The sequence below is a fragment of the Photinus pyralis genome, unplaced genomic scaffold (genome assembly GCF_008802855.1).
Source record: "Photinus pyralis isolate 1611_PpyrPB1 unplaced genomic scaffold, Ppyr1.3 Ppyr1.4_LG6, whole genome shotgun sequence".
Classification (NCBI taxonomy): Eukaryota; Metazoa; Arthropoda; class Insecta; order Coleoptera; family Lampyridae; genus Photinus; species Photinus pyralis.
This window is the reverse complement of record NW_022170663.1, coordinates 19847948-19863167: the sequence shown is the minus strand read 5'-3', so window position 1 is coordinate 19863167 and position 15220 is coordinate 19847948. Positions and strand designations below refer to the sequence as shown.

Below are 15220 nucleotides of genomic sequence, written 5' to 3'. Positions count from 1 at the left end.
CCGTGGCTGATCCAAAAGTAGTACGGACAGTTTGAATTTCCCGCAAAACAAAAACAATTTTAAAGTTGGTAACACGCCAAATATCAGTTATTTAAAAGCAGTTGCAGAGCAAGAATACATAGGGGAATTTGCTTTATTTAGAAAAAAAAACTGTTTATTTTTGTTCATTTTCTCATACCTACAATTGTAATCATCATTTTCTTCAGTAATACTTCCTACTACGCGATCAAAAAAGGGTTGTTAAGTCACTTTTAGAATTTTTGGCTACCAGAAAAACCATATTTAACTAGAACTTCAAAAGACGACTCGCTTGTCAATCTTTTTTTGATCGCCCGGTATATGACAAGCTGGAGAAATCTTACTCGGTGGTTATCGCGGGCGCAGAGTCCATATCTGCCCTCGTAATTGACAGAGGATGCTCAGGGCCGCCGCTACGGGGATGCAGTGAAGTAAACAATTAACCGTGCCGAGGGACAATTCGTATTTTTTTACTGAAAATTCACCCCTCCCTCCCACGATCGCGACCCTTGAGCATACCCGGGGAATTTCTAGAGTAGATCTGGACTCTACGCCCACCAAAACCCCCGAGTAGCAATTTCTAATCGATTTTTCCGGCTTTTCGTATACAGGGTGTTTCGAAATTCGCGCACACGGCAGGGCAAGCGGTGCGTTTATATGAGTTACGACATCCTCTGCGACGGCTACCAGATGCTAACGTTTTTAGAAGATCAGAAGACCGAATTCTGTTCAACGGTAATGTTGCGGTACCACAACGTGTTTTTAAAATTGTGTTATTATTAAGTTAAACCAGTGGCGCAGCGTAGGGGGGCGGAAATTAAAACCACGGTAGCTCGAAAAATAGCGATCTGATAGAAAACTGGAAGAGGAACTTATTGTTCAGTTTTTGTCGTATAACACCATCCCATAGTCCGTCTGCGCGAATTTCGAAACACCCTGTATATTATGTTTATAATTCTTAAGCAATAGATAGCAAATTCATTTTTGCACCCCTATGATTTTTTAGGAAATGCTCGTCGTAGGATCGTGTAAAATGTTCAAACTATGTTTTAACAACCTGTCTTCTTTTTCGGAGTTCACCCACGCACATTCAAATGTTATTTTATCTTAGTAAAAGAGAAAGGAATGTTGACATAGAGCACGTTTATGTACTCGTCTTTAGACAAATAACCATTCAATCGTAATCGGATGAAGCAGTTTCATATAGGTAATATTTTTTACAGAACTATTTAAACGCGCGACAATTTTAAGTTATACCTTAGCGACATCTAAAAATAAATAGCTGCACTACTGCTGCTTGCCTCCATTGTGGTTGATCTTTGATCTTTGATCCTGGCCGCAATATATTGGATTTTAAGTGACAAAACTTTCAATATTGAAAGATGAGGACCAGTTTTACAGCGACTACTGTGTAAAATTCAACAATTGCTTAAAATAAAAAATAAAATCTGTCGTCTTATTTTAGAAATATAATGTAGTAGGTAGTTACTGTCTTTCTAATAAAAACTGTATATAGTCTGGTGGTCAGAATATGCAACGTTAAATTGCTGAAAGCAGGACCTAGTGGAATATGACCGCATGTACCATTTACTAAACGTGTTGCCCTACTATAGTGCGCCAATAATACAAACGCATCATGTTCAGGGGTAAAAGCCATTCTCGATTCTAACTAAAAACTGGGGTGATATAATCCTAAAATCCAATGTGTTTCCTTTTAGTACGTACCTTTGCAAAATGTTGCACTTTCAGGATCTCTGAAAAGAACTATTTGTTTTAAAATGCATTGTTCGTGGTAAAGAGACGAGGAAATAAAAACACGTGTAAAAAACCGACGCCAATGGATTGTTGTTAGATACTGTGTATTGTGTAGTGGACACCCATGACCAAGAACGCCTGACGTAAGAGAACACTAAAATTTGAAGCGCCAAATTTAAACTGTCTGCAGTCATTTTGAATCACCCGGTATATATTTTTTTGATTATATTGCCTACTTCCTAATATTATTTTTAAAATACATTCAAAAAAGAGAGAGAGGACGAGTATGACCTAAATACGTATAAATAATGCTACATTTTTCTCTGCTTACGGGTGAAAGTAATTTTATTTAGAATTTTAATGAAAGGAATTGGGTCATTATTTATTCATAGATGTTAAGAAGGTTGTATGAGAGATCTCCTCTAATTCGAAGTTTTGTGGTCGGAAGAGGAACTTTATTCTAAAGACATGAGAAATTTTGAACGCTTTAATGCCTGAATAAATTATTTATAAGAAATTCTTTTTAATTGGCATGTTCCGAAGAGGACGGTTTAAATCCAACGGCAAATGTCGTGTCATCACGGCTTTGTCGCGGTCAGGCTCGCCATGGATTATTAACATATGGCCATTATTGCATTACGGCTAATTACTCGATATTTCATTATCGTGCGTGATGTTACTTGTGGGCACGCAAGCCGTTATATCATAATTTTCGCTTTTCTTCGAGCGTGGGCAGATGGCTATAAAATGTGGATTGTGATTTTTGTCGTTGCCAAATCGCCTTGCAATTTAATTAAAATTGAACATATGGAAATTCGGGATTAAATCAAGCAGACATAACATATGGTGCGGTAGAGACACCTGTGTGTGACATACCTGCCTGATAAAATTAGGGGACTTCGTCCCCTAAAGGAGAACCTGTTAATTTTTATTTAATGAGAACGGAAATCTGACAGTTCCTTAAAGCATGACGATGCGCCATGTGGTCTACTGCAATCCATGAATGAAAAAGAAAGAAAATGTATTTAATAGCATATCATTTTTTGCACGTATAAATCATCACTATCATAGATCTAATACAAACGCGACAATAATAAACGGATTTCATAAAAATTTACATCAAGATATACCATTGAAATCACAGATAGTAAAATTGTGCTATAAAAGCTCGCTCCACCCAAAGCGGCCGATGCACCAATCACGGCCTGAGCTTTATCGATCGCAATGTCACTCTTTCTCCCACTCAAGCCGCCATTTTCCTCCCTCTAGTCCGAAAGCTCACCCCTTTCCATAAACTGCAAAGCACAATGTAGATGTTTTTACAGATTTAAGCTTTTTGTCCTCGAACAGGTGAATGTCGATATCCTTATAAATTGTCAGAGATTATATTTTTCCAAAAGTTGAAGGGGATGTCTCGAATAAAACCGTCAATGTGTAGACTTCCGGATTTCAATTTAATAAAATAATTGAACAATTACGATCGGGGTGAGAATGTGCTACACGATATAAGTACAATGGAACGTTCGTGAAATAACAAGAATTCTGGCCATAAAAATATAGACTCATTTATTATTAACGACCCAACGAAAAACAGCTGTACAGAAAATGAAGCGGACAGTCGAGTCGTGGGTAGGTACAATATGGCTGAAAATTTTCCTCCAAGAATGGAAAATTTTGTATAAATAAGGAGAGACTTGAGTACTTACAGGTCTTAATTAGCAGATTGAGATGGTAATTATCTAGAATACCTGTGAAGCTATGATGTGAAATCGATGTCTACTCCCGACGGATAAAAAAAAACAGTGTAAGGAGATATCGCCTTTCATAAAGGTGTGCGAATTTCATTGTAAGTGCTTAGATGGAACCCCAAGCTTAGAGAGTACAAAGACAGAAATCCCATTGTGAGTTTCAGGGATTAGTTAGGTTATCATCAAAGTGTGTTGTATTAATTTGTTCATGTATGGTGGAAGAGTACATTTTTGTATATTCCCCATACCAAAACGGTCAGCTAGGGTATTCTGAATTGCATGTGGATAAGCAAATAAATGAAATGTACCTATACGATTGCAAGAGCGGAAAGTGTATGTTTTTAGGGTAGTTTAAATCTTACACGTAATTCATCACACTAAGGAGTAAGGACCGGGGTTTCTTGTTTCAGCTAATCGCTACCAATGTGTTCCAATGTTATAAATTCGTAACCACAATATTAGTTAATCCGTAATGGACAAAACACTTCACAATTATTGCGCCCCACGTAACGAAACCATACAGTGATATTCATTTAGGAGTAAGTCTAGGAATTTGTGTGTACCTACTGTGTTCCCTATGTCTACTTTTGAGTGACAAAAACCTTCAAAGGACGCCTAATTTTATGCGACTTTTGAAAACAAATGAAGATCTGGCCATCATATTAACTAATTTGAATATTGTTGCTTTGGCGTCCGTATTTTTATTTTCGTTCGTGTGCGATGTATTCAACTGAAGAAACGGTTGATATTGTCAATTGGTATGGTGCCAATAACAGTTTAAGGAGCGTAAGAGACTTATTTTCTATGTTGATTTCTTTAAAATTAGTGGTACTTGTTTACATGGGATGCACATAAGACAACGGGCACAACCTTCAGTTTTAACGGAGGATATGAAACATTTTAATTTTTATGGAAGAGAATCCCATAAGAAACTTAAGGGAAATAGCGGCCGAATTTAATATCTCTTTATCAATTATCATAACCTAAAAGCATACTATTTACTGTCGGTTTTATTAAAATCCAGAATGACAGTGCAGAATGTGTGTGAGTGTTATTTTGGCTGCATAAAGTTAGGCGTCTTTCAGAAGAGTTTTTGCCATTTAAAAGTAGACATAGGAAATCTCTATGTCTACTTCTAAATTAATAACACTGTATACTTTCAATATGCTTGGCATGCACATTCTCGGAGAACTTTGCATATGATTAGAATGCAGGAAAAATGCTGCAAATGTAAACCTTACAATTTTTTAAAATTTATATGAGTCGTGAAGGCCACTTATTAAGTCTTTTTTTTTATAACGTTACTGAATATTTACTAACGCCTTGGAGAATTATCCAATAATTTTAATGATATTTATTTATTTCATTGTTTGTTTTCTTTACTTTTGTGTACCTGTGTAGTAGTATTCTCTTTAGTCATTTTTACCTTTACTTGTTAATATTTTATTTCTGTTTTGTCTCTTTAACTAAAATTTTAAATTGTTTTGTATATTATTCTGTTTTAGCCACATGGTTTGTCTAGCTTTTATTTATTTGAAATTTTAAACTGTTTATATTATTCTTTTTATATGTGCATTGTACTAATTTATTATTTACTATATTTACTGACGTGTCAAAACCTATTTATGGTATGTGGACAAATAAAGATTGATTGATTGATTGAATGCCCGATGTATGTGCAAAGTGTATATACTTTATCCAGGCATAGGTAATTCATATGTAGATCTAACAATTCAATATACCGTAAGTATGCTTACACATGATGTAACATGATGAAGGAGCAAAAACAAATAAACCGAGGGCTCGACGTGTTGTGAATGGGAACTACCCTGAGAAAAGTGGAGGAAAGTTGCATTCCTATTTTAATTTTTCCCCAACAACCATCAGAGTTAGGTCGGGTGGCTTTTCGATTTTATAACATTTTTTCTAAAAAATTTTTAGACAATAAGGGTGTGGGAATAAATTATTATCTCCACCAAATTTGGTATCTAAGGGTTTAAAACGAAAATTCCGGTATCTGAAAGCTGGTTCTAACATTTCGAAATAAATACCACTGCAATCTTTAGCCGGTCATTTGTACTTATATAAATTTATTTGTTTGAATATATTTTTGAAATTAATATCGTTCCAGTGTTCTTTACATTGTTTGTAATTTAAATGGTTGATGCACTTCATGTCAACATTTTCGAGATACCTATTGGCAAATAAGTGTTGACATCACCAATTAGATATGTCTCGTCCTGACGTTCCACTTTCCTTTAATGAGTGCCCTCTTCTGACAACTAGTTTTCAAGATATTCGCTTCCACTTCACTAATAGGTGTTTCGTCCGCCAATCCGCTCTTGAGATATAAGGAATTATATCCGATCACTATCAGGGGTCGAGGATGACTATGGTTGGTAGAAATTAATTCCTTTCGTTTATATCTTTCATTAAAGTACCATAAAGAACAAAAACTAGTCCCCCCTCCCTCTATTTCTTTTGATATGGCGCCAGTAAGAAAGGCGATGCTTGGTAGAACAGTTCCTTTTGTTGAAACCTTTAATTAGAATACAATGAAAAATAAAATTAATTTCTATTCCCTCCCCCCTCCACGGAGTCGCGCGGGAAAGTTATAGTTGTACACACCAATTCATTTCGATGAGACCTTTCATTAGAATACCATGAAGGGTAGAACGTGTGTTCGGCCCCCGCTCCGCCTCCCTCTCCATTTTCAAAATTTTTGCTTGGCACCACCACGAAAAGTAGTTCAACGCGACAAAAGTGGATCTGGACGAACGGACGGACGGGCAGGCGGACGGGCAAACCGCAGACAATAGCATATTGTTTAAATTCTTTAAAAATGCAAGAGAAGAGAATCTAGATCATAGCTATGTTAATTCAGCAAAATCTGGTTACCTGTAAATTTTCTGTTGAGAAATGAATGTAGAATTTATAAATTTTTCTTGTAAATTTATTCAGAAGAACAGAGCCTGACACGTCATTCCGTAAAAATCCAATATAGTGTCCATAACAAATAAGAAAGTAGTAGTCGGTAGTGTCTGCATCTACCGTGCTATGGTAATTTTGATAACAGATTTAGATTCTCCGAAAGAAAAGTACTAAAGAAAGTGCTTACGGGAAGCGTCCATTTCCGTTTCTAACGAAATGAAAACGAAACTTGACGTTTTCAATTGTTCATTCAAAGATTTTTCAAAAATTTCAAATGCGTCTTTGTAGAGTCACAAAAGGGACCAATTTTCCCCATTTTGACCTACATTCATTCTCTCACCGTTACGGAGATGCCAATGGTCAGTCATGACATCGACTACTATTAATTTAACATGAAAAAGTGCAGATGAGAATGCAGTATTCAAGATGAAGTCAATTATCACACAAAAAAACACACATACCTACTAAACAGACGAAATGTTAATTAGGGGACCCCTCTTCTCGTATTACCAAGACAAAGGAGCCGTACGAGATGAGAAAGAAACAGATACAGCTAAGAATCGGAACTGTATTAGGTGCTTTTTCCATGATATAAACGGTTAAAAGGATCATATAGGACCATATAACACAAGGCAATCTCCTCTTCCACGAATACATAAATAAATTATTTATAAAATAATTTAAAGGTATAACCGCCTGTACATCATCGACGAATGATGGATATGACGGTACACAAAAAACAACGCGCCATGGTTTAATAAACAAATATCTGCATTTAACACAAAATGTAAATAATAGCAAATTGCGACATGAAATTTAAAGAAATGATTAGTACGAGAAATAATTACACTTTAAAAAAAAACAAGGAAAATAATGTGATGGTGGTCCGTTGTGTCCGAGTACGACCCTTCAAACCTTTATATAATTTTTCGTACCTCATGGCGGATGTCGTTTAGGGAAGCCGACGACCGTAACTATGCATACGGGGCATTCTTCCCGTATTTCTGGGGAGCCGAGTGGTCAAGAGAGGGTGCCGGCGACTACTTTTGCCTTCCTGGTATGTATTGGTATACTATATCATGGGCCTGTATGGCGAGTGCCCATCGGACAGTCGTCCCCGTGTGGATTTTAGTGGTAAGAGCCACTTCAGGAGTTGGCGGTCTGTTGACACTCACCCACGACGTACCCGTAGAATTTTTTTCCTCGGCTTACTGGCTGGCGTCCGTTTTTATGTGGAACGAGAGCGTCGGGTCGGCTTGCTGTGGTAGTGAGCTGTCGCTTAGGGTTGCAACTGGGGCACGAACCATCGATATCATGCATATGTCTGCAAGAAGGTTTAAGGTTCCTCGGCTCGGGCAAGTTTTGCGGTGGTAGTGATTTCTTTGGGTCAGTGCTTAGTCCTAAAGGAGTGACGATGTGTTCAAGATAACGGACTGATTATCGAGCAAAGTGGCACTTCGTGTGGCGAGTCTTTAGTTTGTAGTGGCGAAGCTTGTCGAAGACGATGGCTAATCGCGAGGGTAGCCCTCGAAATTGACGGACAATGTCATCAGGATAGGCTAAGATCGTGACACCGATGAGTAAAGTTTAGAGCGATCGATCAAGCGCTGAAAGGTCGAGGGCGCGTTCTTTAGGGCAAAGGGTAATCGTTTGCATTTCTATTGGCCGAGGGGAGAATAGAAGGCTGTTTTATCTCGGTTCTGAGGGACCATGGCGATCTGCCACTAACAGGGCTGCACGTCGATCGTTGTCACTATGGAGACTCGTGCGGTGTGCAGAAGATCGTCGATCCTTGGGAAATGGTACGTGTCAGGGGTAGTGTTCGAATTTAGCTTCCGGTAGTCGTGTCCTCTGGTGAATCCGTATGGTTTTTGTACTATGACTACCGGTACGACCTACGACGACTCGCATTCCTCGATAATGACCATTCGTATGGTGTGGACGGCGTAAGGCGTCAATCCTCAGTTTGGAGTGAACGTGCTCATGTACGCTTGTAGGAGTAGGTCATCCCTCTCGATAGGGGACATGGTGATGTCTTCGTCCGGTTGTACACTCACCACCTAGATTTCTACTACGCAGAGGGCAACGTTCTGGAGTCTCTTCTGGAGGGGGAGGGGAGAAAATCGATGGTGACGGTAAGGCCCTAGGTAAAGCCGGTAGAGGCACCACGGGCGTATCAAGTAGGGCGTCCGAGAAAATACTATATGGCTCGGAGGCGATATCCGTGGGTTGGGTCATGCTGGTGGGGAACGAGTGGGCGGTGTCGGGCTCCTCCCGAAGAGTCCACTGAGAATCCCTGCGTGGGCGAGTTTTGGCGACGTGAGATTTCCTTAGTGTGAGAAGCCCAACATCGTTCGGTAAGATTTGTGGTAATCTTCGCGCCCTCGATCAACTCCATCTCAAGAAGGGTGCGATTTTCGGCACCGGGGGTATCAAAATCTCCGTTCGAATCGTGCGTCCTTTTAGGACCACTGGCACGTTGACCACAAGGACAGCTTGCGAGTGTGATCTCCCCTTCAGACAGTATGAGATTCATTTTACAGGAGGAAAACTCGTTTCACGCCAGGTTTTCCACACCCGAAACACGCTAGGGGGCTGGGCGCGGTGGTTGCAGTTGTTGGCGGTTTTGGAGCTTCAGTCTCGTATTTCCGGGAATGTTGCAGTAAGTGCACCTGAGTGCTTCTGTAGTGTGTTTGGTTGACTGTGGCTGTAAATCTTCGAACTTTCGTAGCTCCTCCTGCAGGCAGAATAATTAACGCTTCAAAGTAATTGGTAGCAATACTGGTCAACAATATGTATCAGCTAATTTATGATATGTTAACCGTTAGAGCGCATTTTTTATTGTAAAAATTGTATAAATCGATCGAGTTCTCGCCAAAGGAACTTTCGGATTTTCAGCATTATATTCGCCCTTCTTACTATTTCCGCCTCCCATAGTCAGAAAGCTGAAAACCATTCCTGAAGTCAATAGTTTTCTTGAAATGTCTCCTTAAATTGATCGAGATCTTGATCATGGGGTTTTCAGCATTAGGTTCGTATTATCGAGTTATTCCTGCATAGATTACTTAGCAAGATGAAGTCCATAATTATTTACAATGTTTCTAATTGTAAAAACATTTTTTGTCTTTTTATCGAATTTTTAATTTTAAAAAAAACGCTTTAGTTTCACAATTATCGATCGACCGATCATTCGTTCGTTCGGGCGCCTTTTATAAATCGATCGAGATCTCGGTAACGGAATGTCATAGATCATAGATACATGTCACGTTACAAACATTCCTACAGCAGACTTCAATGAGCTAACCTTCCGAGTGAACATTTCTAGAGGCGATTTACCCTTGGTGTTTCGGAAGCAAATATATTCAAGAGACGAATCTTTTGAGTGTAATGAACCAGAAACTAATATACTCGTATGTCGCCCAGTGACATTTCTATAAGGTTTTATCCTTCAAAGTGTGAAATTAATAAAAAAGAAATTGAGACCTCAACTGCAATTTACACTTATAAATTTCAATCAAAACAACTCCTGCACTTCTAAAACATGGTATAGGAATGTGCCATTAATCCCTACAACAAATTAGTCGAGTGAGTACTATTTCCGTCGCGTTAACTTTATTTCAATTCTCTAATAACAATTAGCTGACTCTTCATTAGACTGAAAGGGAATTTATGAACACTAGCTTGTTACAAAATATGTATATATTCATACATATTATCATAAGCTTTTATGTGCTAATTGAAGACATGAATGAGTAATGTCGTCCTTCTGTACTTTTCCACTTAACAAGTTTACTTTTTCCTTCCATTTCCGCACGTTTCCGACAATCAAATTGACCCGTTCCGATAAAAAATATCGGCGATAGAATTGAAAATTATATTTTACCGACAATCGGTCGTGAGGGTGAAGTGGTCTTGTACAAGTAATGCGAAATTCGATAAGACCGCCACGTGTCTGCCGCGTGCAACATGTAGATCAATGGCCCATATAATTTGGGACACCCTCAATTGCGTAATTTAATTTAAAATTTTCATTGAGTTAATGTACCATTTGATCGATATTTGTTGCGCTCTCATAAATGGAAAATATACTTCTTGTGCACAATTTCACAGAGACAAATAGGACTTCCTTCATTTAACATTGCCAAGTGCCAACATATTTCGCTTTGTTTTACCTAGGTCCGCCGGTAAGTTACCAAGCTATTACAAGAACTCATTTTAATGTTTTCTCTTCGTGGTTAGTACGTTGGGATGTAACTTCCGTATTTACTTCCAAGGCTAGCTCACAAAAGTGATTAAATAGAGGAAATAATTCAATTGATTTTTGCCTTCACTATAGTCTGGTTAAATACATAAAAATTCGTAACCAATATTTCACCAAATACTCCCTCAATTTTATTGGCGAATTATTCACTACATTAATTTGAATACTCGAGCATATCCGGACAGATTACGTAACTTCAGTGTTAGAGTGCTTCTGAAATGAAATCTTTCTTTAGTCCCTTTAGATGTGAGTTGACACTATGATACAAATTCTAGGAAATTATTTCAACCTTAATTACTATGATTAAATAACGAAATCGCTCTTGCAATACCTCTAAAAGCACCCTTACTAAGCTGAAAAATATTCCTACTGGCCAGTTAATTAAATTTTGTACTAAACAAGAACAAGATCTGAAAATGCTTACTGTTCATTCTGAAGAATCCACCAAATCTAAAACGTCTCGATTTTCTTCCAAATAATCCCAGGCCTTATTCATAAACAAAAAGCCAGAATTTGAAAGCAAAGTACAGACCAAGAAAAACAATACACTGGAATTTTTACAACAGTGCGCTGTTTATTTGGATATAATAATATTAAGCTATTGTTTCCATTATGTCCGTCCGTCCATCTGTCCGGCTTCCCATGTGCGGTTTTAAACCACTCCTAGGAAACTATTGTTCTCAGAGCCCTGGAATACTTTGCAATAGGTAGCCCAATTACAGAGTGACCCGCATAATGCTTTTTAGAGGTGCCCCTGCAGAAGGTCTTAAGTTGTTCTATACCACTCCGGTATTTACCTTACGAATTACGAAAACTGCAGGAAACGGAGTAGCCGGCAAAATGCTCGAAACTGATCTAAGGAAATTCCCATCTCTGCCACAGATGAAAAATTCACCTCAAACCAGGTTCGAACTCCCGACCTCCGGATTTATACCCCAACGCTCTATACCACTGAGCTATAATGACGATCTCATCGAAAGGAATTGGTTTGTACCAACTTTCCTCCGTGACTCCTTGTCGAGGTAAGGAGTTTGAGATAAGGGGAGGGGGTAGAAATAATTAGTTTGATCGTTCATGGTATTCTAACAAAACATCTCAACGAAAGGAACAGTTTTCTACAAACTATTGCCCTTCTCCGTTACATCTTATCAAAAAATATCCACTGAATTAACACAATTGGCTCCAGCGTGTACTTCACTCTAACTTTGAAGATTTTAAGAAACACTTACCAATTATTATTTAATACACACTGCCAAATTGCAGATGCACATACAAACATTGAATTACAACAGCGCTACCGATTTCGCAGGTTCTACCCTAAATTTATGATGACTAAATTGAGTGTGTTTGTTCCATTTTGGTCTTATACTTTTTAGCGGATATTGAATGGAGTATTGGGAAAGGGGAGGCTTTATTTTAAAGGGTATCTACCAAACATGGGCATATATTGTTAATAAACGACCCGAGCTACGGAGGTCGTAGCAATTTACGCACAAAGCAGCAGACTTGAGTGTAAAAAAGTGTGTGGCATCATTTTCTTGTGACTATAACTTGTATCATAGTAACCGTTCTTTTGAGTAACCTTTTAACCACCTATTCTTTCTTTCAGAGTCGAATACTAGAGGATGCTTCAATTATGTGTAATTCGTGGTCGCCTAAATATAATGTGAGTATTACTTACCTAACCTTCAAAGCATAATATGTTTTATAATTTGAACCAAATATAATTACCGTTAGTCGCTTGGCGTAAACCAAGCTATAGGGATTTAGAAAAAATGTTTGCAAGATGTGTCATTAGCGATTCTCACGCGTCGTTCCCTGATAACGGTCACGTAAAAGTCATTAATCTAGCGGTATCTCGCGCCAGACGGGCTCCACCAACCTTTCTCAGACAATTAAACGGCTAGTGTCGCATTCAAATCATTGACCTATGAAAATTAATGTAACAAAATTTTGGAGTAACCAGCTCTCTAAAGGAACCACCATGTGTATCTCGTAATAACAAGTACTTCAACTTAAAATGTAAGGAAACCACCAATAAAATTATTCCAATGACCAAAATCTAATACGACGCGTTCCGTGGAAGGTCCAAAGTATCTAAACAAACTAAACAGCTCCGAAATCTGAAGAATGCGACGAATCTGAATAAGCGAAGGTGGTATTTGTGTTACCCACAGCAAATTTTTCACACGTATAGTCCTGATTTATCGTGGTTGTTTCTCGTAATTTATCGTTTGAACTGTAACTCACCAAACTTAGATTCAAACTTTACTTTGCACGTACCGTTATGATTTACCGTATTTCACCCTTGACCTTGGAGATCGCCAAAATTTGATTGCACTCGAATTACCGCATATTCTTTAACCACAAATATTGACGTAGATTATCTCACTAACTCTCAACCACCCTGTGATAATTTATAGGATGATTCGCTTAACCGTTTCGGGCGGATTTACGTAAACGCTCTCGTGGCTAAACGCGCATTCGCTCGTGCCTTAGTCTTATTTTATTTATTTATTATTCTCCATCAACCTTCCACCAAATTCACTTCTTAATACACCCATCGAGCATAGTACCAATTAGCCAGCTTCTTCTCAACCAATGAAATCTCGAAACACCCAAATTGGAAGTTCTTATCAAATTCACGTTGACTAAGGACCCTTAGACCTTAAACCTACGCCATACTGATACCGAGCGGATCTGGAATCAGAAAGGTCGTGACGTTATTCTAGTTAATTTCGTCCCGTGTCACGACTTACTGGAGCCGACAACTTTCACACGTAGTTAACTCGACAGGACTGTACTCAAAACTCATTCGCCCACATAAAAAAATCGAAAAAATTTAGTAAAATTGAATCAAATAAAATGCGTGATCGGGATTCCGTTACATTTTTTACCACCCGCACTAAGGGTGGTATATTGCATTGGGAAAAAATTACCCACCACTTTTTTGACAGAAATACACGTTTTGAATCACCAAAAATCTGATACAAACAAAATCTCGATGATATCGGTCTGTCAATCCACCTGTTCTTTCATTTCCGGCTAAACAGCTGAACCGATTGGTATCAAATTTGGTACACATATTCTTAGACATAAAAGAAAGGGCCGAAAAGCTTTTTTGCAGAACGCATATGCGTAGATGCGCGGGTGGTATCTGTGTTAGCCATATAAAATTTTTTATTCATAATATCTCCCACCAAAATTTTTGATTCGGCCCACCAATTCTTAGAACGTTGAAGGAGTGAGCCCATTTTGTGATTACGCACGGTATTGGGTGATTTCTTTAACGTATTGCTAAAACTGCAATATCAACGACTGCTATTGGTATATGGCGTCAGAAAGATATAATAATAATAATAATAATAATAATACTTTTATTTCCATAGGACATATAGATAAATTACATAACGTATTTATGGAAACCGGAAAACGGATCTGTTTCAGTTTACCGTGTAGGTTCACTGGTCTTCCACCAGACCCAATATCGATGCCTATTATTATTAACATTTAGTAAAAATTAGAATTGAGTGTTCTCAAGTAATTACTATAAGGACAACAAAATGAAAGATGGAAAAATAAATTAAAATAATTAATGACAAATGTGATTGATAATGGTGTGTTTACCTATTGACTTAAGCGAAGCATGGTTTTAAACTTATATTTCAAACTCGAAATGGACAAACTTCGAAACGAGATGGGTACTTTTTTATTGTAATAATTTGCGATGTTGTAGGAAAATGACCTTTTGAAGAATGTAGTTTTATGAAAAGGAATACTGAGGGATGTAGATGATCGAAGATTTCTGTTATGCATATCACTTCTAAAAGATACTTTCTCAAACAAATAGGATGGGGTTTTTGATTCAATTATCTTGAAATAAAAAACTGCTGTATGTAATTTTCTTCTATTAGACATGTTAAGCCAGTTCGTTTCCTTTATTGTGTGAGAGATGTTATCATATCTACGAATACCGAATATGAATCTTAAGCAAGAATTTTGTGTTCGTTGAATTCTCATTCTAGTATGTGCAGTTATACAAGAATCGTAAAGTGTGTCACAATAATTGAAATCGGACAATACTAAGGAATCGCAAAGTAAGATTTTCATATCCCTAGAAAGACAATAACAATTGGCGAATAACAATTTCAAATTTAAATATGCTTTCTGAATACATTTGGAAATATGAAAATCAAAACGAAGATCGTTGTCAAGATATACACCTAAGTTTTTACAAACATTCTTCAGAGGCAACCTAAAATTATCCACTTTAATTTCAATCATAGCGCCGACTTTATTACGTTCTTTGGTATTCCCAAAAAGCATTACGGAGGATTTAGACGAATTAATTTGTAAACTATGTCGTTTACTTAAATTCACTATGCACTCTATATCTTCGTTCACGTAGCACAATGCTGTTTGTAATTGAGAAGGAATAAATGAAAAATATATTTGCGTGTCGTCAGCATACATGTGATACTTGCAGTGCCTTAAACAGTTAATAATG

The 15220-nt window shown here is 37.7% G+C and overlaps 1 protein-coding gene across 4 annotated transcripts in view; it reads left to right on the top strand.

Moving 5' to 3' along the window:
* The window catches only part of LOC116173114 (inhibitory POU protein), an 88082-nt gene that overhangs the window by 32853 nt on the left and 40009 nt on the right, over nucleotides 1-15220 (top strand). For all 4 annotated transcript variants that reach the window (XM_031490400.1, XM_031490398.1, XM_031490397.1 and 1 more), the window contains exon 2: nucleotides 12323-12379. In XM_031490400.1, coding sequence (XP_031346260.1) covers nucleotides 12323-12379 — 57 coding nt within the window. The remainder of the gene's footprint in view (nucleotides 1-12322; nucleotides 12380-15220) is intronic.